The sequence below is a fragment of the Silene latifolia genome, chromosome 7 (genome assembly GCF_048544455.1).
Source record: "Silene latifolia isolate original U9 population chromosome 7, ASM4854445v1, whole genome shotgun sequence".
Taxonomy (NCBI): domain Eukaryota; kingdom Viridiplantae; phylum Streptophyta; class Magnoliopsida; order Caryophyllales; family Caryophyllaceae; genus Silene; species Silene latifolia.
In genome coordinates, this window is record NC_133532.1 from 8,060,556 (window position 1) to 8,082,241 (window position 21,686).

General features: G+C 35.0%; 4 protein-coding genes across 5 annotated transcripts; all 4 read left to right on the forward strand.

Annotated features, from left to right (window-relative positions):
- Positions 1–2,675: 2,675 nt before the first annotated feature.
- Positions 2,676–3,359, forward strand: LOC141589668 (DEAD-box ATP-dependent RNA helicase 16-like). The gene has a single exon (XM_074410300.1). The coding sequence runs from the start codon at positions 2,676–2,678 to the stop codon at positions 3,357–3,359; it is 684 nt and encodes a 227-aa protein (XP_074266401.1).
- A 3,457-nt stretch (positions 3,360–6,816) lies between these two features.
- LOC141589669 (uncharacterized) lies at positions 6,817–8,313 on the forward strand. The gene has a single exon (XM_074410301.1). The coding sequence runs from the start codon at positions 6,817–6,819 to the stop codon at positions 8,311–8,313; it is 1,497 nt and encodes a 498-aa protein (XP_074266402.1).
- A 1,213-nt stretch (positions 8,314–9,526) lies between these two features.
- On the forward strand, positions 9,527–10,243 carry LOC141589670 (DEAD-box ATP-dependent RNA helicase 16-like). Its single transcript, XM_074410302.1, has one exon. It carries the CDS (start codon positions 9,527–9,529, stop codon positions 10,241–10,243), a length of 717 nt encoding a protein of 238 aa, XP_074266403.1.
- Positions 10,244–16,976: 6,733 nt separating this feature from the next.
- Positions 16,977–21,038, forward strand: LOC141591592 (calcium uniporter protein 5, mitochondrial-like). Of its 2 annotated transcripts, none has more exons than XM_074411975.1 (3): positions 16,977–17,584; positions 19,933–20,392; positions 20,698–21,038. In XM_074411975.1, the coding sequence occupies exons 1-2, from the start codon at positions 17,210–17,212 to the stop codon at positions 20,389–20,391; spliced, it is 834 nt and encodes a 277-aa protein (XP_074268076.1). In that variant the 5' UTR covers positions 16,977–17,209; the 3' UTR covers position 20,392; positions 20,698–21,038. The 2 variants fall into 2 exon arrangements, with proteins under 2 accessions (XP_074268076.1, XP_074268077.1); XM_074411976.1 differs by lacking the exon at positions 20,698–21,038 and having other exon boundaries at positions 16,978–17,584; positions 19,933–20,055; positions 20,177–20,262.
- The last annotated feature ends 648 nt before the right edge of the window (positions 21,039–21,686 follow it).

The window sequence follows — 21,686 nt, forward strand, 5'->3', positions numbered from 1 at the left end:
CTTTTTGCTTATCTTATGGTTAAAGTGGATGAATATTTGACCCGTCTATAACTATAGACGAATATGGAGAATTTGTGATTACTGAAAGGATTGTTGTGCTACTTTGTGTTTAGCAGTTTAGGTCTTTCAAAAAAGGATACTTTATGTTCCTCTTCTACAAAGCAGAACAACGTGCATGTCTTTCTTAGTTAGTACATACACAAAATTATTGATTTATTTGGTAAATTAAAAGTTTCAATTTTGGTTATCATTTAAATCCGCAAAGATATTATAGGTTGGATTTCATTCAACCTAGTATCCTTACCTTTAAAAAAAAAAAAACAAAAAAAAATGCATGTCATTCAGTGAAATGAGGTTAGAGGGAAAATACGGGTCATGATTAAAAAATGTAACGAAACTAGACCTACTAAAATTTAATCCGATTTGTAATTCTGACTCATTAACCTGTTTTATTTAGGATCAAGATCCGTAAATCTTGATTAACCCTAATTCAACATAACCCGTTAATTTAGAGTTGAAACCCCGCTAACCTGTTGGTCCCAAGATAAACTAAGAATTTTATTAAAGATATTATTAAGTTTAATATTTTAATTTACAAAAACAATTAAAAAATCAATTTTATATAACTTTTATATTATTTAATAATAAAATAATTAATTTTTGTAAATGCTTAATATTAGAGGTGGCAATTATTGACACGACTCGAAAACACGACACGAACCCGACACGAAATTAGCGGGTTAGGGTCAAGACGTTGTGACCCATTTATGTAATTGGGTTGACACGGACACGACACGAAAATTAAATGGGTCGGGTTAGGGTTGAACGCTTTTGACACGAACCCGACACGAATAACCCGCTTATTTAAAAGTGTCAATAATCCACCCAAACAACTTAAAAATATGTATTTTCATTCCTCAATTGTGGGATTATAGGCTTATTAAGTTTGGTTTATTTTATTAGTTTATTGGGTTAAACGGGTTAAGTAGGTTAAAAATGACCCGCTAAAAGATAAATGGGTTAAACATGACCTGCGAAAAGATAAATGGGTTAAACATGACCTGTGGAAAGATAAATGGGTTAAACAAGTCGGGTTGGGTTATAGAAAAATTAAATGGGTTGGGTTAGGGTTGAGACAAATGACTCGTTTATGTAATTGTGTCGGGTTAGGGTTGGGGTAGTGGTGACCCGTTTAAAGTTAACACGAACACGACACGACCTGATCTGTTTGTCAGGTCTACTTAATATATGTACAGTACATAATACGTATAATTATAATACTTATACCTCATACTTTTATGAGTTGAAACAAACACCTCCTCAATAAAGTTTAGGGGTACAACCGTACAAGTAAGATTTCTGAAAAAAGCTAGGGTACGGTTGAGAAAATCCCTATTATATACTCCCTTCAATTTCCTAATATCTTCCCGTTTATTTTGGGCACAAAAAATAAGAGAGGGAAAGAAAGAGAAATAAAGTATTGATAAATATTGTAAATTGTAAAGATTATAGGAGAAAAAAAATAATAAAGAATAAATATTGAATAAAATAATGGATAAAATAGTGGGAGTTGTTGATTTTTATGAGAGAGAAAATAATAAAATAATGAATAAAAGTTAACAAAAAAAAGAGTAATTTAAAAATTACTCCCTTATATGTTTCAGTTTCCTAAAATTACTCCCTTATATGTTTTTTTTTTTAAATTACTCCCTTAAGTTTACCTCAGGCCAAAAATTGCTACCATTTTCCGATTCGGTGAGTATTTCCGTCGCTTTTTGAATTTTCGCTCAATTCCTCTAAAATCATGACGAAAATGCCCTTATAATTCCTTCACCTTATATTATATGCCTTCATTCATAACACTTGCTCTATTTCTCAATCGATTCAAAACTCAATTTCCCTATCTTCATCAAACAAGTACTCAAGTTCTCAATCTTATTGTGCAATAAATCTTGGAGTTTCCATTTTCAAGGTTAGTATATCTTCATCTTTAGAACATAAACAATGAAACAATTACAATGAATTTCCATTTCATTAATGAACAATAAACAGGTAAAAAGTAAAAATCAATTAACAATTAACATACCTCATTACTTCCCGGATTCATTGTTGTCGCCTGCTTCAAGTGCTCTCCTACTAATCTTCAATTTAAGGTTAAGAATATTTGAGAGGTTTAATTGAACATTGTATGTTCAATTAGTTGGGAGATGAATTGGGGATGCGTTTTCTGGGTTTTGAATTGAATTCGATTTAGGGTTTTGAAGAGGGAATTTGGGGGTTTCAATTGATAAAGGCTCAGGTGAATGAAAACGTTGTGGATGAATTGGGGATAAGTTAACTGAAGGGCAATTTTGTCCATTCACTCACTTTTTCACCTTAAAACTGAAAATGGTAGCAATTTTTGGCCTGAGGTAAACTTAAGGGAGTAATTTAAAAAAAAAAACATATAAGGGAGTAATTTTAGGAAACTGAAACATATAAGGGAGTAATTTTTAAATTACTCCAAAAAAAATAAAGGAAAGAGGGAATATAATTAAAAATCAAAATTGTTTGAAAAAGGAAAGAAGGAAGTTAATAGGAAATTAGAGGGAGTATATATATTGATCTAAAATTCTTTTGAAACCCTAATTTCTTAAACCCCTCTCTTCGAGTTTATCTATCTTCATCTTCTAACAATGGCGGACGTTGGAGTTGAATTCGAAGAACTAAACTTGGAAGATATCGGCGTTGAGTGTTTCACGATATCTTGCGGTCCCCGAGATAAATTCCTCCACATATTAGCTCTCTTAAAGTTTGATCTGGTTCTGAAAAAAGTGCTGCTATTTACAAATACAATTGACATGGGATTTACACTGAAGCTGTTTTTGAAAAAGTTTGGAATCCGTTCAGCTTTTCTGTTTACTGAGTTACCTCAAAATTCACGCCTACATATCATTCAGGATTTCAATTCTGGATTATTTGATTGCTTGATTGCAATTACCGATGACGCAATTAGAGACATTGATTTCAAGAATGTGTGTACAGTTATAAACCTTGACATGCCTTTAACTGTTACAGGATACATAAATGGTATTGGACGCGAAAGACGAGTATCTAATGCGAGAACATTAATTTTTCTTGTCTCATCAGATGAGATGGAAGCTTTTGGAGAACTGAAATCTACATTTGCTCCTTTTCCTTCACTGACGAGGAGGATGGTTGAGTCGTTAAGATATCAAGCAGAGGATATAGAAAGAACCGTGAGAGGAGGTGATGTACGCAGGGCGCGGGCAGAGGCTATACATGGAACCAAATTCGAGGATATACTCGGAACTGATACTGAAGACGAGACTTTGCATATACAATTTATATCCAAGTAGGGGTGTAATAGTTCGAACTCGATGGGATTATTTAAAGCCATGGTTAACCGATACAGATGCTACCGTTTAGTGTGTGTCCGCTGTCCGTTTAGAATCCTAATTACTAGATTTCATGCCCGTGCAGCGCAGGAGTTACTAAATAATGTTTTGTTTTTAAGCGAGTTCAAAATTACGCGTAATAGAGTTTGTAAGAATTTTATTACAGTATTACTTATTAATTAGTCGTTATACATTATTATATTGAGTACTCTGTTTACACAAACCCTACTACAAAAACAACCACCATCGTATTTTTGCCGCCAGGCGGAGATGACTCTCATCTCTTCCATCTCCGATAGGCTTAATAATTAGCTTAATTACTATTTATTTTTCTCCATTTTCTTTTTTTCTATCCTACACTCTCTCTTACCATGATCTTGAAAATTCATAAACCAAATTTTACTTAACTATCTCAAAGCTTCAACTTTGGTTCCATAAACTATGGCATAATTTTCTCTCAAATTATGCCATAGTTTTTGGCTTTTCCTCAAATTCGTCTCTCTCAACAAATATTCGTCTTGTCTTCTATAAAAGTCATGATCTAACGATCAAATTTGGATCCCTATAACACCGTACAAATTTTACGATGCAAATTTATTTCCCATTATCTTTAAGTCTCACTCTATGCCGCGTATTTGGCAAATTTATGAATTATTTTGTGTTTCTCTCCGACTCTTTCAAGTCCAAAATTTCTCTATTTTCCTCCCTTGTCACTATGGCAGAATTAAGACTCCTACGTACCACTCGTCTACGTCTTGCGACTTCTCGCGGATCAGCATTGCAGTCCCGTCTTATTCTTCTCAAGACTGTCCTTCCCCGGAACATTGCGGTCACGTCTTCTTCTTCTCAATAAGATTGTCCTTCCTCTCCGGTCGTCCATTTTGCGGGGGCGTATAAGGAATATCATATTATCGTAATAATAGAAATCACAATATGGTAATATTGTGATAGTCTTAGAATAAGAAATTGACTTTAGATATTATATTAGTTATATTTTTTTATATTATGTCAAATATATCTTGGAGATATATTCTAATTAGATATATTCATTTCTCCTATCACCAAACCCCACCTAACTTTTACTCTTATTTTATTTATCCTCTCTCTTATCACCATACCCCCACATAACTCACAATTCGTTATTTAATTCCCAATTATTCATTCTTCTCTCCAATTCACAAACCCCACCATCTTTATTTATTCATTCTTTAACTCCCTCCTTAATTCTTATGCCCCAAAACAAAGGGAAGAAAACACCGAATTGGAGGGAGTATATAAGCAACATTTTGTCATCAATAATATTCAAATCAATCGTTCATTCAATCATATATTCTCTACAATACTTACCCTGACTCAAAAATTTTAAATCAATCAGAATTATTGCCAAATTTGAATGAGACCCTTAATCCAATCTAACTTAACCTAAGCTTTTTTGACCTGCAGTTTAAAACCAACCAACCCAAAAATAATCTTAATAATTAAAAATAACTCGAGTCGACAAAAATGCTACTTTGAAGTTACACTTTTTAGTTTTATCTAATTAAAACAAAGAGATGATTATCAAACTAATTTATAAATAGGTAATTCATCACTCACCCTAAAATAACCTGACTCGTCAAAATAATACACCCGACCCGAAATAGACACGGAATCTTAAGTGACCCATCCTAACTCGAACTAATTAACCTTAATATGAGATGGTTCCCTACAAAGATGGTAAGATTAATATGCATGGCCATGGCTAGTTAGTTTCCGTGAGTCATGGTGGGATCTTGTCAACATGAGGATGTATCGTAATCTAAGACGAAACATGTGCTTACACTTATGGCCACAATTTTGTTTCAAGTACTCCTACCTACCTTGTCTTTCGTATAATACAATGCACCAGTGTATCTTACTATTGTTCGTACTATTCTCATTATGCCTCGAGCTGTTACTAGTTTACTACAGCACTATAGCGACCTTTGTAAAACTACTTGACTATACTCTCTATACTTGTTTTATATACTCCGTACGGAACTTTATTTAACATGGGTGGGGGTAGGAGTAGTAGAGGTGGCAATCGGGTCGGTTACGGGTTGAGTCAAAGCGGGTCGGGTCATATCGGGTTCGGGTTGTGACGGGTTAGCGACGGTCGGGTCGGTTACGGTTCATGTCGGGTCATCTTCGGGTCGGGTCAGTATCGGGTCAGATTATAAGCATATATTTTCTCATATGTATTTAGTTTTAGATGGGCAAATTTATGTTTAAATAACGTGTAGGTGTATTAATTGTAATTTTAAGTGAAAATAATTAAGATTAATGTCAATTTGGTCTTATTTATACCATTATTAAGCTAATTCATTATCGGGTCATCTATCGGGTTGAGTTAATATCGGGTCACGGGTCGGGTCGGGTCGGTTCAGGTCGGGTTCGGGTTGGAAAAAATAAGGATGTTATCGGTTATTGAGTCGGGTTGGATCGGGTCGGGTCGGTTTCGGGTCACCCAATTTTCGGGTTGTATCGGGTCGGGTTTCGGGCGGGTCGGGTCGGGTTCCTCGGGTCGGGTCAGCTTTTGCCAGCTCTAGGTAGGACTTTGGAGTTTGTTTAACTACTTCTGGATCATACGAATGCGTGGTACGGTGGATCACGTCACCACACAAACAAGCACCATAAACCTTAATATATCTCAACATGATTTTGGATCGGCTAACATGAATCATCATCACAACCTTAGATTCGAAAAGAAAACGGAAACAGTTGAATTGAAATCATAACCGTTAGAACTATAATGTTGAATCGAAACATTAGCTCGAATAAGGGGAGTATTCAGTATTGTAGTACATAAATCGGACACGCTTGTCGTCTTGTAAGACATTTTTAAGCACGACTACTACTCATATAAGAAAAGCGCTCAGCAGTAAGGAATTCGTTTATAGTAATAACTAGTTTTGAAACTCGTGCACTGCATGGGTGGTAACGAAACGTATCATTAAATGTAAGAACTTACTTATTTTCTTATTTATTAGGAGTAAATAACTAAATTTTAGAAAATTATACTTTCTCACATGTTTGATAAGTTTATATTAGGATTATATATCTTTTATATTGTCTTATTATTTAGGCCCAATATCTAATATCCACTACATGTATCTTATATAAGCCAGTTAAGGCCAAATGATCAACACACACGATTACAACGCTTAACATGGTATCAGGTTCAGGATATCAACCAAAACCCTAAAAAAAACCCTTTCACAACGAAGATCCTTTCAGCAGCCACCATGGCCGGTGAGTCGGTGACGATGATGTTGTTCCCCCTCCCAAAATCGATTCTCAATCCCCATATTATCTCGGTTCCAACGCTGGTCCCGAGGTTAAGATCTCCAATGTCGTTTTACGACGCCACAATTACGATGACTGGAAAAATTCTATGCGAATGTCTTTGAAATCGCGCCGAAAATTCGGTTTCATTGATGGCACTATCAAAAAACCTACTGATCTTGTTCTGCTTGAAAATTGGGAAGTTGTGCACTGTACTATTGTGCAGTGGATTCACAACACCATTGATGAGTCTCTTCTTGAAACGATCTCTTATGTCGAAGACGCCTTTGTTTTATGGAATGATCTTGCTGCGCAATTCTCGGTTGTCGACGGTACAGTGATTCACAATCTGAAAACTCAACTTAAAAATTGTGTTCAAACCAAAGGTATGGACGTTACTACTTATTATGGTAAACTTAAATCGCTTTGGGATTCGCTTGTTGTTCATGAACCTCCTTTTGCTTGCAAATGTGGAGATTGTAAATGTAATATTGGACCCGATGCTATTAAACGCCTTGATAATGAACGTCTCCATCAGTTTTTTATGGGACTTGATTCAACTTTATATGGTAAAATTCGATCCCAGCAGTTTCAATTGGAACCCCTACCCTCTTTAAATCGTGCTTATCATGCTGTGCTTCAAGAGGAGCGCCTTCGTTCTTCCGTTTCACCCGCGGTGGATGCGGCTGATGTCGTGGCCTTTGCAATGCCTCGGCAGTCCTCTGATTGGCGTGGGAAGCAGGACCAAGGGCGTGGAGGGGATAGAGTTCCGTATTGTCAGTATTGTGATACTCGTGGCCATGAAGTTTCGAGTTGTTATATTAAATCCCAGCGGTTCCCGGAGTGGTGGGGTGATCGCCCACGCACTCTTGAAGAATTGCGTCGTGCTCGGGCTGCTAGGCGCAATCGTGGCTCTACCAGTGGCCCTTCGTCCTCTTCGTCCTCTGCTGGACCGACGAGTGGGGCTTCGGGCAGTGGTAAGGAGCAGGTCGTGAAGGCTAATATGGTTACTTCCGGAGTTTCTACCAATTCTGTTCTTGTTTCCGACCGTTTAAGTGGTATGACTTCTTGGATCATAGATACTGGGGCTTCCAATCACGTTACTGGTGATATTTCTTGCTTGTTGGATTGTCAGTCGATCTCACCTCGACCCGTTGGTCTCCCAAATGGGCAACGAGTTGAGTCCACGGTTATGGGTTCGGTCTATATTAATGCTACTCTTACTCTTAGCCGTGTTCTCTATGTCCCTAGTCTCACCTGTAATTTATTATCCGTACCACAATTAGCCTCTGATCATGATTTTATTTTTGAATTTGCTAAGACTTCATGTTTGATACAGGACCGTTCTTTGAAGACGACGATTGGGAGTGGTGAGCTACGGGATGGATTGTATTGGATAAGTGCGTGTGCTCCTTCAACGGGTATTCATCAAGTAAGTGCTCTAGGACCTCGTGACCTTTGGCACCGTCGTCTTGGGCACCCATCTGATCAAGTTGTCAAGACTATTTCTTTGCTAGCAAGTTTAATTTCAATAAGGACTGGTTTTGTGATGTTTGTCATTTGTCAAAACAACATCGTCATAGTTTTCACAATAATGAGCAACGTGCTTTGAATATTTTTGATCTCGTACATTGTGATTTATGGGGACCGTATCGTATCCCGTCCTCTTGTGGTGCGAAATATTTTTTGACAATTGTCGATGATTTTTCCCGGGCAACTTGGGTTTATTTACTGCTTGATAAAACAGAGGTGACGGACATGTTCATGAATTTTATTCATATGGTTTCTACTCAATTTTCTAAAACCCTTAAAGTCGTCCAAAGTGACAATGGTACAGAATTTAATTGTCTTGCGGGTTATTTCTTTGCTCACGGTATTAAGTTTCAAAATTATGTTGCTTAATTTTATTTTTAGTACTTTGCTTTTTTCCTCAGTTTTTAAATTATGAGAGGTAAAATCTAAAAAGTGGATGTAAAATTATTGTAGATTTCATAACCTGGTTATTTATGCAATATACATTTAATTTTACTCATTATTATACACTTTCTTGTCATATTACCCATCTTCTTTATTCTTCTCTCAATTTCTACCTTCTCTCTCATTTTTTCTCAGACCCACCATTGCCTGGACGTCATCACTGACCGACTACCTCGAAACCCATCCGCAGACCCTCCACCATAGTGGTGACCACACCCAAGAAAAACGCGTACCCATCCCCGCCCCACCACCCGTGGCGGGTACAAGTTTCCAAAACCATCCTCGCCCCAACGGGTGGAAATATAAAACCTTACCCGCTCCGCTTACCCATTAAACCGCTACACCATAATTTTATTCGATAAATTTTTTCATAAAAGTTCGTTTAATCATATTAATTTCCATTTTTTTGAATTTATCTTTATAATTTTTTTTTCCGCCAAATAAGTTAGTAAAAAGTTTAATAAAATACTTCGTAGTTATTATTAAACATTATATCTTAATCATAACTAAATAAGATTTATAAAATTATCATAATCCTACTAGTTTTTTTTGTAATGATTGGCGGGTAGGCGGGTATTAGGTGAGTAAAATGCAAAATCCATTCCCGCCCCATAACCCATGGCGGGTACAAGCCAAAGCTCTACCCATCCCTGCCCCAACTGGGGCGGGTGCGGGGCGGTACCCACTTGTACCCGACCCGCTAACATCCCTATCTACAAGTAAGTTTTCTGAAAAAAGCTAGGGTAGGGTTCAGAAAATCCCTATGATATATATTGATCGAAAATCCTATTGAAACCCTAATTTCTTAAACCCCTCTCTTCGACTTTATCTATCTTCATCTTCTAACAATGGCGGACGTTGAAGTTGAATTCGAAGAACTAAACTTGGAAGATATCGGCGTTGAGTGTTTCACGATATCTTGCGGTCCCCGAGAAAAATTCCTCCACATATTAGCTCTCTTAGACTTGGATCTTGTTCTGAAAAAGGTGGTGCTATTTATAAATACAATTGACATGGGATTTACACTGAAGCTCTTTTTGGAAAGGTTTGGAATCAGTTCAGCTTTTCTGTTTCCTGAGTTACCTCAAAATTCACGCCTTCATATCATTGAGGAGTTCAATTCTGGATTATTTGATTGTTTGATTGCAATTACCGATGATGTAATTACGGGGATTGATTTCAAGAATGTGTGTACAGTTATAAACCTTGACATGCCTTCAACTGCTGCAGGTTACATAAATGGTATCAGACGCGAAAGACGAGTATCTAATACGAGAACATTAATTTTTCTTGTCTCGCCAGATGAGATGGAAGCTTTTGGAGAACTGAAACTTACCAGAAGCGGAGGAGTAGGGTTTATTGCTCCTTTTCCGTCACTGACGAGGAGGATGGTTGAGTTGTTAAGATATCAAGCAGAGGATATAGAAAGTACCGTGACAGGAGTTGATGTACGCAGGGCGCGGGCAGAGGCTATACACGGAACCAAATTCGAGGATATACTCGGAACTGAAACTGAAACTGAAACTGAAGACGAGATTTTGACTATACGATTTATATCCAAGTAGGGCTGTACAAGTTCGAACTCGGATTATTTAAAGCCATGGTGAACCGATACAGACACTACCGTTTAGTGTGTGTCCGTTTAGAATCCTAGTTACTAGATTTCATGTTCGTGCATGCACTACACGGTTTACTAAATAATGTTTTGTTTTTAAGTGAGTTCAAAATTATGCCTAATAGAGTTTGTAAGAATTTAATATTTTACTTATTAATTAGTTTTTTTTTTTTGATAATCTAATAAAACTAGGGTGTTGATTTTCGCAGTACACATTTTACTCAGTACATTTTGACAATTTTACCCCTCTCATTTCCTCCCCTAATTTTACCTCTCATCTCCTTTCTCCTCTCTCCTCCTCCCATTGAACAAGTGTCCTACACTAAATGATTCAGTACTACATCTAGGAAAACAAAATTAAACCAAAACATATTGCTGTATTCTATTGAGAAAAAAATGAAATCAAATGTATAATGTAGTACTGCATCCAAAGAAAATGAAATCAAATTCACAAAATTGTACTGCATAGTACATTTTCAATAAAAAAGGGAAGATGTACACAGTACGTCCCCCACCCACCACCATCCTACCCAGCCTACTACCCCCAAGTCGCTGTCCGTAGATCCTTCGACGTTAATGCACTGGTATCAATCCAATCCAAACACTGGCTTCATCCCCCTCGACCATCAGTGCCATCCACGAAGCCCTCGCAAACCTCACGCCGTCGACCGACTACTTGCTCATCAACCATAACTATAATTTACAAATCAAATATATGCTTCAATTAAATTGGGATCTATAATAGAATTTTTTTGATAGATTTTTGGGTTTGTAGAGTTGGAATTAGAGAGAATTTGATTAACACTCATTTTTATCAAAAGGGCATATTAATGAAAAATATTGTGCAAAAAGTACTGTATTGAGTAAAATGTGTACTGCGAAAATAAATTACGTAAAACTAGATTAATCATTTAACATAGGACCAACCTTTCTCATATTTTTTTTGGCCGTCTTCCCATATATTCTAAATGGCTTTGCATACATCATGACAATTGCTCTTCCCTACGTTTTAGGCACAAATTTGCAATTTCTCGCAATTTTCTTATTTACTTGTTCTCACAACAATTTTGCAATTGGGATTCTCTTCATTTATGCCTCTCTTCATTTCCTTCCATTTCTTATTAACGTTCAAGATTTCGTTTTAAAACGATCCAACGGTTGATTGTTTGATGAGTTGGAAGATGAATAATGATTTAATATTGCTGTATTAAAGGAAATGGAAGAAAATGAAGAGAGAAGTAAAAGGAGGGGATCCATACTCGCAATTTTGCTAGCTGTTTGGCTTTGCAGCCTGGCTCATGTCTCAAGAGACTACATTCTCCTACTCTCTTGCCCCGTAATTCACTACTGGGGTTTTATCCCTATTTTGTATCTTTTCTATTATCTCGTAACTCATTTATAAATTAGGCTTTGTTTTTTTGGACTGAAATTGTCTGAACTTAACTTAACTTAATGGAGCTGAACTGAACTGAACGGAACTACAATAAAAATAAAAAGATAATAATAATAATAATAATAATAATAATAATAATAATAATAATATAATAATATAATAATAATAATAATAATAATAAATAAATATATTAAATATAAATAAAATATTAATAATAATAAGGATAAGGATAATAGTAATATAATAAATATTAAAAAGAAATATTAATATAATAATAATAGTAAAATTAATTAATATAATAACAATGATAACAATAAGAATATAAAATAAAAATAGTAATATTAATATTAATGTTGAATAAACTAATTTGAACTGAACTGATCTGATCTGATCTGATCTGAACTAAACTGAATGGAGTTGAACTGAACTAAACTAAACTAAACTTGTTAGAACTGAAATTAAGTTAAAAAGAATAGGGCTTTACTTCGTCTCCCTATCTCAAGTTTATTAATTCACTTCACATATAAATTTTTTCCCAAAAAGGTGTCAAATATATCTTGGAGATTTTCTATTAGTTTTAATTTTCTATATTATGTCAAAATATATCTTGGAGATATATTCTAATTAGATTATATTTCTAATTATCGTATCTTGTAATTACTATATAAGCACCCCTTTGTCATCAATAATAATATTCAAGTCATCATTCATTCAATCATATATTCTACAATACTAACCCCGACTCAAATTTTTTAAATTAATCAGAATTATTGCCTAATAGGAATATTTATAATAGTTGCGCCTTAACCATCACCTTAAGGTTTTGGTTGAAATGGTTTATCTATCATTGCCAAATTTGAATGAGACTACGAATTCGAAGGAGACCCTTAATCCAATCTAACTTGATCTAAGATTTGTTGACTTGTAGTTTGAAACCACCTAACCCAAAAATAATCTTACTAATTAAAAATAACTCGAGTTGACAAAAATGCTACTTTGAAGTTACACTTAGCGTTATCTATATTAAAATAAAGAGACGATTATCAAACTCATTTATAAATAGGTAATTCATCACTTACCCTAAAATAACCTGACTCGCCAAAAAAATATACCCAACCCAAAATAGACACGAAATCTTAAATGACCCATCTTAACTCGAACTAAACTTTACGTGAGATCGTTCCCTACAAAGATGGTAAGATTAATATGCATGGCCATGGCTAGTTAGTTTCGTGAGTCATGGTGGGCTCTTGTCAACATGAGGATGTATCGTAATCTAAGACGAAACATGTGCTTAGACTTATGGCCACAATTTTGTTTCAAGTACTCCTACCAACCTCGTCTTTCGTATAATACAGTTATACAGCAGTGTATCTTACTGTTGGACCATATATTGTTCGTACTATTCTCATTATGCCTTGAGCTGTTACTAACTTACTACAACAGTACAACACTATAGATAGCGACCGTTGTAAAACAACTTTACGTCTTTACCATAATATATTCACCATGATTTAGGATCGGTTAATGATGGAGTTAAATGTGTCGTGTCTAATTATGTCTATTAGGTTGTTTATTTAAGTTTTGAGATCAAGTTATGCACTAATATTGGACATGCACCGGCCTATTCTGTTTCCTTGTAGCTTTGGTCATAATGAGCTTTACCTTGTGTTGTTCATCTCATACGACAAATTCAAGCATCCATATCAATGAGTCGAGATGAAGATTTCGTTTTGCATCAACCAGGATATGAAGCTCGCACTAACCAAGCAATGACAAGTGAAGACGGGAAAGCAAAGGACCAAGCTAATGATCAGATTTTGGTGACGAAGTCCAGTCAAAAGCGCAGCCTGCGCCAATTTGCGCAGCCTGCGCCACTTCCAGGATCCTGCGCACTCTTAATTAAACACGGGCTTAACTTAACATTCCGTGTTTGGGCTTTCATGAGACGATTTTAATAAAAAAAAATTAATTTAAACAAATTAAACATTAAAAACAGTATGTATAAAACAAAACATTACGCAAAAAAAAAAATTACAACGAAATTTAGATATAATTTAAAATAATAAATTTTAAACAAAATTTAAATATAAGAAAAAAGAAAAGGTATTATATGAAAAAATATTAATTGAAAAAAAAATTAAAAAAAAAAATCAACGCAAATAATGTATTTTCGTAAATATATAAACATACATATAAGGAATAATCATACCGTATAAAGAAATTAATACAGTACGTATATTAAACCATAGCGTATACAGGACTGTGTACGTATATTAGAGGTATACATAAATATACGAAATATTAAGGGGTCGTTTGGTTCAACAAGTTGGAATGGAATGAAGTTTGATAGTATAGTAGTATGAGGTTTTAAATCCATACTCGCCTAATCTTGTTTGGTTCACCATAAATTATGGAAGGGAGAAATGGAGTTTGAATCCAAGGTAGGAGGGTGGGTATGAGATTCCAAGGGGTTGGGGTGGTGTTAGAATCCATTGGGTATCTAACTCCATTCCAAATCACCCCAACCAAACACTAAAATGGATTGAATCCATTCCAATCCATTCCAAAAGCTCCAACCAAACACCCCCTAAAGGTATACATAAATACTAAAAATAATAAAAGGGATTAGTAATAAATAAGAGTTAAATAAAAATTAGGAGAGAAGTTTTTTTTAATTAATAAAATATATGGCAAAACCGAGAACATTAATTAGGGGGGTAATTAATGAAGGAATCAAGAGATTAATTAGATTAAATCAGATTCTTTGAGTTGGACAAGTAGCGCGTTATTATTGGTGGTGTATGAGAGTCACCTTTCTTAGTGAGCGGTCTTTAAACTTCCGTATCCTTCTATAAACAAGAAAACAAATGTCCATAAGCCCATATAATTATGCCCTAAATAAGGGCATTAGTGGAGGAAAATGTGGAGAGCAGAAAGCCCTAATGAGTCATGACAACTGATTTGAATAGAGCATGGAGACTTGAAACAAATGGGCTGACATTTCTATAGATTCTGGAAGTAAACACATGGCCCGTCCTAAAAATGTAGTCCATATATATTTGTGTTAAGTTCTTACACCTTATTTGACGGACCTGGCAAAGCTAACTCGACACAATAGCTCGACCTACAATCTGAATTGAATCGACCTAATTGTTTATCATCACATACTAACCGTTATGCCCAAATAACTTGGCAACAACCAATTAGAAAATGTTCAATTATCCAAATTTGTCAAATTTGAAACGATCCCATCCAAACTGAACCGGGTCTAACTGCTTGTTTACCAAGCCACACCTTATGATCTGACTAATAAATTACAAATAACCATCATGTATTTGCGTATTTTTACAAATAACCACCATATATTTGCTTATTTACAAATAACTTCAGACTTTAACGTATATTCCTCAATCACATCGTATATTTGAACCGATACTCGTTTTTCATATTTTCCAACTCATTAATGAAAAATTTACGCGGAATACCGATATTACCTCCACTTACTTACATTCACTAACTTTACCCAAACATAACATATCTCATATTCACCGTATATTTTATTTTGGTGTTATTGATGAAGTATTTTCTAGTATCTTGTTAAATACATCTATTCTAGCAAGATTCTTATACCAAGTCATATATATATTGGGAAAAAATATAATGAAAAATCAGAATATTAAATGACTTATACAGAATAGATTCACAATATATTACTCAATTCGTACCGGTGAATAGTTATTTATTTCTGTTTTGGTGTTTCAGTGAATCCCCTATTTACTAAATGAATAGGCAAGCTCACAACTTTTCCCTCCAAAAAGCATCTTTCTAAATAAGGTAACTAATAACACTTATGTATACATTAACTAAGTAAGGTAACTAATAATCATAATAATTTATTTTTTTCATTAACATATTATCTTTTCATTAAAATTAATTTTTTCATCAAATTATATTTTTTTGACTAAACTCTAAACTCTAATCTTTAAATTAAAATATTTTAATTAAAAAATTATATCAAACTACTCCCTCCTATCCACCCTTTTTTTCCCCTTTGAAGTGGGCACGGAGATTAAGGGTGGGGAGTATAATATTGGTAAAAATATGAGTGGGGTTTGGTAATTGGAGAGAGGTATGAATAATAATGATTAAATATTAATAAAGGAAATGGGTGGGGTTTGGTTATTGGAGAGAGGTAGGGATAATTAGAATTAAATATTAATAAAGTATATAGTGGGGTTTGATGAGTGGAAAGAGGTAAGAGTATAATATTAATAAAAACTTTCTCAAAAAGGAAAGGGGAAGAAAACCTGAATAATCCGTTTTAGGAAATAAGGAAGAAAAGAGTGGATAGGAGGGAGTATGATTTATTAAATATTTTACTGATTCTATTATTTAAAAATGATTTGACTCATATACTATATGTACTCCATATAAAAGAAAATTATAAACCGCTTTAATTACTTTCGAGACAAAAAAAATGAGAAAATTTATAAATTGGAATCATTAACTTTGCGTTATAAAAAAAGAGATTATTTACAAAAATAAATTTCAACATGTAACTCAAAAATTTATAAGCCGTGTATAGTATTTAATGAACGGGGTCTAACCTAATTAAGTAATATAAAAATAAAAGTTCTCTAAATACCGCGCATTTATTGCGCGGGATCTAAACTAGTAATTATCTATTTACTTATTTGGTCATCTTTTGTGGGCATCTTTCATATACAGGTGGAGTTATAGGTTTTGTGCGGTGCAAATTCACCCATTTCTCTTTACTTAATCTTTGTGCAAAAAACAATAGATAACTATAGATCGAGACGGGGAGTAGATGAAAGTATATGTATATATAGCCTTAATTTATATATATAACCCTTAATTTTAAGTGTGTAATGGTCTAATAACATAGGTTAATCCCAAAATAAAGTGAGAATTAAACATTGAATAGTTTATTAAACACCATAATTTTTATAATAAACGATTTTCTTATAAATTCATTTTCAAATGCATTTATAAAGTGAAAATTAAACATTGAATGTACGGATATTTATTTTTTCAATTAGTTTTTTGTTACACATTTCACATGACTTGTGTGTAAAATGGATTCCCAATTTTTCGCTAATATAACACATATATTCCATAAATGTTAAAAAATACGTAGCTATTACAAAAAAAATCAACTTTTACAGTATACGACCACTAGAGTGGTACTTTTGTAATACGGTTTACACAAGTATTTATCTTTATTTTTTAACTCTAAAAAAAATTAAGTTTATTGAGTGAGCTACACAAATTCACTCACTCATTACAGATTTATAGAAGTTAAATATAATTAGCATCATAATCTAACTAAAATTAACTAAAAATCTTAAATCATACTAAAATCTCATTAATTTCCTTAATAATTTTCATTAAATGTTGTCTCCTTCATCAATACACCCTTCCATGGCGGATTAACATCCAAACAACAAACCCTAAAATCACTCCACATCCTAAAAATCAACAAAAAACCGCGATTACACAATGTGGAGATCACCGCATCTTTGTCAAGCATTAGCAATGGCGGTTCGCCGACCTCCGACACCGACGACGGCGAGATTTCTGACTTCGCCGGCGAACTCCGACAAAAATTTGCCGGAAACAGCAGTGAAGGCGGTGGCGGAGGAGATGTCGTTAGAAGAAGTGAAGAAGGTGATGAGATTAGTGGATGTTGAGGCGTTGAAGAGGAAACTTGCTGGTGAAGGTAAGGAAGTGATCGGCTATGGCGAACTGTTGAAAGCTTGTGAAGGTGTAGGCGTTGCTAGATCCGTTGGCGAAGCGGCGAAACTTGCGAAAGTTTTGGATGAAGCTGGTGTTGTTATGTTGTTTCGTGATAAAGTTTATCTTCATCCTCATAAGGTATAATTTCATTTGTAGGAATTGTTTTTTTTTTTTTTTGCCTTTTTCGTTAGAGGTAAGGTCCGTACATTTGATGAATTGATCAGAAGTATGTTACAGTAGAGTAATTTGATTGATTTGTAGTTTTGTGTGTTTTATTTCGGTTTTTGTTGAGATTCGTTAGAGGTAAGGTCGCGTACATTTGATGATTTGATTGATCAGAAGTATGTTAGGATAATTTGATATGTAATTTTGCTTTCGGTTTATTGTCGAAATTAAGTAGAGGTAAGATTGCGTACATTTGATGATTTCGCTAGAATTATGTTAGTATAATGTTGTTTATTGCTTTATAGCCTTTGAATATTCAGTCGCGTATTTTGAGAAATGTGGAGAATGTAGCAGAATGGAGGATTGGAGGAATTGTTTGGTAGGTTGTGGTTATGGTTCAGTTGAAGGTTGGATATTACATGTGTAAGTTGTTACTCCAATTTAGGGAATGGGAATATGTAAAGAATCATAAGTGTAATTGATTGGTTAGGATGTGAAGGTAGGGAATTTGGTTGTAGACATTACAGTACATTTGTATTATCTTTGGAGGACTTGAATTGGAATTGCATAGATTCGAGATCTATGCATATATGACTATATGAGTGGTAGATTTAGTTTAATCGTTGTAGTATTTGGTTGTCGCTTTCAGCTACAGTGAAACGATAGTTGTGATTTTTGTTTTTGTTAATGTAAGGAGACTGAAGGGTAATTTTACAGAGTTCGTCTTTTCCAGAATATTTGATTTCGAGTTGGTTGGAAGATTCCAGATTTATGCATATCAGAGTGGTAGATTTAGTTTAGTCATTGTAGTATTTGAGGGTCACTTTCAGCTACACAGTGAAATGAAAAGTGGACATAAATATGTGCTAGTCAAGGGTTAAGAACTCTTGTCAGAGACGATTAGTTTGCTTGATGATGTCATTAATGGAGTAACTGGACTGCTGCTTTAAAATTTATAATTGTAATGACGATTGAGGATTTGCGTTAGTAAAAAGTTAAACCATCAACCTCCTTAATCGACTGTTCTTTGGTGGTAGTTACCTGGGTTGCAGTAAAGACTTTTTTTTTTGGAGAAAAGTTGCAGCAAAGACTTAAACTTGATGATTTTTAGTTTTAGTCAAAACAAGATTCTGATGATTTATCTCAGTTTGTTAGAAGTATATGGAAAGGATTAAAAGTTTATTTGGTTAATGGATGTAAAAAAAAAAAATCCGCGTTCTCTCTAATTGTTAGTTAGCTCTTATAAAAACCAAAGCATGATCTTAATAAGGATCTCATGCTTGCATTGTCGATTTCCTTATGCAATTTGGTAAATCCTGGGATGTGTGAAGTCTAATACGAGTACTTCGTATCAAACACTCAATTTTGTGCTGGTAATAAACCATTGGAAATGTTGTATCTGTGCCTGGCGGAATGTGTAGTGATCGGGAAAGAAACTGTAGTAATGCCATCAAGTCTACTGTCAAATGATGAAATGTGGTTAATCATCACATTTTCAAGGTATGGAGAAAGATAACTTACATATAGATGTGGCAAACTCTAGAAATGAATTAATTGTCTGCCAAAGAAGGTAGAAATTCATATAGTCATCAGCCTCACTGAAGCTGAAGTGGACTATGATGTATAGTGTGATATAGAATCAAAAATCTACATGTAAATTACTGTAAGTCTAGAACTTTGGTGGTGTATTCCTTTATATATTGTGGTCTATTCCCTATGCGTTTTGTTTAATATTTGGGGTTTTCTAAATATAAGTGTTAACAATAAGTCTCTCGATTCATGAGAATGCAATCATCACTGCCGAAAGTTACCCCAATGCTTCAAGGGATCCTACAATAGCAAGGTAGGTGTGGCTGGATATATGCAACCTTACCTGTGAATGTAAGAGAGTGGATGTTTCCAGATGACCTATTAAGAAAACTGTGTCGACTTTGCTCTGCTTGACTGATGCTTCACAAATCACGATAAAGATGTGCAGCCAGTTTATAGCGTCATTTTGATGTATTTTGTTAATCAGGAAGCAGTAATAATAAATTTTGGGCTACATAGGAAATGAAAACTTAGTTATCATAACGCTCCATATTACCTAAAGTGCCCGTGGCAGACACTCAATTCATGAACATGGGTATGACACTTGGACACTTCATTTTAGGACAAGATAACTGAGATTTTTTTTCCTAAATAGTAGAGTCAACACTCGGATAGGCTCATAGGCACCCATGTTGGATACTTCCAAGTCTTAAGTTCTTAACCGTGTATGAACGACATAGTATCTTCCTATAAAGTTAGACTTGGTGGTTTCTCACTCGCTTTATACCCAGGTGGTTGAACTGGTTGCAAATTCGGTTCCACTGGCCTTGACACCTGAAGATGATCCTAGAAGAGAAGAGCTGATGCGGCTGCAAGAGAAAAAGGAAGAGATAGACAGGCAGGCACATAAGCAGGTTCGTTTTATACTGTGGTCTGGTCTGGGGGTTGCTGTAATGCAGGTTGGACTTTTCTTCCGCCTTACATTCTGGGAATTCTCTTGGGATGTAATGGAGCCTATCGCGTTTTTTACAACAGCCTCAGGTTTAGTCATTGGTTATGCCTACTTTATGATGACCTCAAAAGATCCGAGTTATCAAGACTTGATGAAGACAATCTTCCTGTCAAGACAGCGGAAGTTGTTCAAGAAGTATAGTTTTGACATCAGTAGATTTAAGGAGTTGAGAGATAAATGCAAGTGCCCTCTTGACAAGAAGCATCTCAATGAGAACTCGGTACTGAAGGATACATAATGTATGTCTCTCTCTCTCAAATCTATTTAATAAGTCCGAATCCAATACCTTTTTATGTTGACTACAAACCGCTTGCCTGCTATATTACTCTTGACTGTTCTAATTACATAACGTACCTGTGTCCCACACTTGACCCTCGGAATTGGAGTTAGACACTTCAGTTTAGGCCACGGACATTTTTCCCATAAAATAGCCAAGTCAACATGCCTGTGTCAGATAGTTTTAGCCTTAACCAGGTCTAAGTAACATAGATTGCATGATCCCTAATTTATGTTGATAGATGATGACGGCGTCTTTCATGGACAGGTTGGCGTCCATTCCTCGGAATCAGAAGACGATGGAGTTATTAAATTTGGGTTGACTAGTTATAAGGCCCCAAATTCTCTTCCTGATTCTTATTTTGCTTCTTTGGTCACTTGACTCGTTACTACGGAGTATTATTTAGTGCTAGCTAACTATACGGCCTTATCTGGAAGACCTTAGCCAGTCTCTTCTTTTTTTCCCTTCACGGAGAGACCTTAGTCCTAATTATATGAAAAGCTTAGCTTCTTACTGCTGCTAGTCAGTGAAAATCTAGTTTCTTTCCTGCAGTGGCAACCTCTTGTTAACAGACAAATTTATTCAGAATGCAATTGAAGTTATTTTACTTGGCTTAGCTTACGGAATTATGGCTTATTTCAACATGATCTATACTTTATATGATGTGCTCTTTATGTCACTCGGTTTACTCATTTATCAATGATAGCAAAAGCCGAATTTTTAGTGAGCGTTATTCAGTTTTACTAAATACTCCCTCCTATTCTTGGTTAGGTTCCACACTTGTATTTATACGAGAAATACAAAGGCATATTAAGAATAGTAATACTTATTCTTTGTGCTATTCTAATACGGTTTTGTATTTCGCTTATAAAAGCCAGCATGGAATCTTTTAGGGTCCGTTTGGATACAATTTTAGGAGGGAAGGGGAGGGGAGGGGTAGTGAGGGGAGGTGAAGGGAGGGGAGAGAAGGGGAGGGTAAATGAGATGTGGGTGTTTGGATAACAAAAAAATATGAAGGGAAATGGAAGGGGAGGAAGGAGGGAGATGAAGAATGGATGGAGGATTGAAGGATGTTGGTGGTATAATTAGAGTCCAAATAATGTTTTCTTTCCAAATCTTGCCACCATTGGAAAGATTATAGTTTGTTCTATAGGAGGGAAAATAAGTCCTCTCATTTCTCTCCCATTCCATTTCCTTTCTCCCATATTTTTTTTTCCAAACAAAGGAAATTAAATCCCTCCCTTTCCCTCCCCTCC

Excerpts from the sequence above, each read along its gene's own strand:
- LOC141589669 (XM_074410301.1), top strand. The coding sequence starts at position 6,817 with ATGTCTTTGAAATCGCGCCGAAAATTCGGTTTCATTGATGGCACTATC.
- LOC141589670 (XM_074410302.1), top strand. The coding sequence starts at position 9,527 with ATGGCGGACGTTGAAGTTGAATTCGAAGAACTAAACTTGGAAGATATC.
- LOC141591592 (XM_074411975.1), top strand. The coding sequence starts at position 17,210 with ATGTGGAGATCACCGCATCTTTGTCAAGCATTAGCAATGGCGGTTCGC. Across the intron at positions 17,585-19,932 it reads TTTATCTTCATCCTCATAAG|GTGGTTGAACTGGTTGCAAA; the intron begins GTATAATTTCAT and ends CTTTATACCCAG.
- LOC141589668 (XM_074410300.1), top strand. The coding sequence starts at position 2,676 with ATGGCGGACGTTGGAGTTGAATTCGAAGAACTAAACTTGGAAGATATC.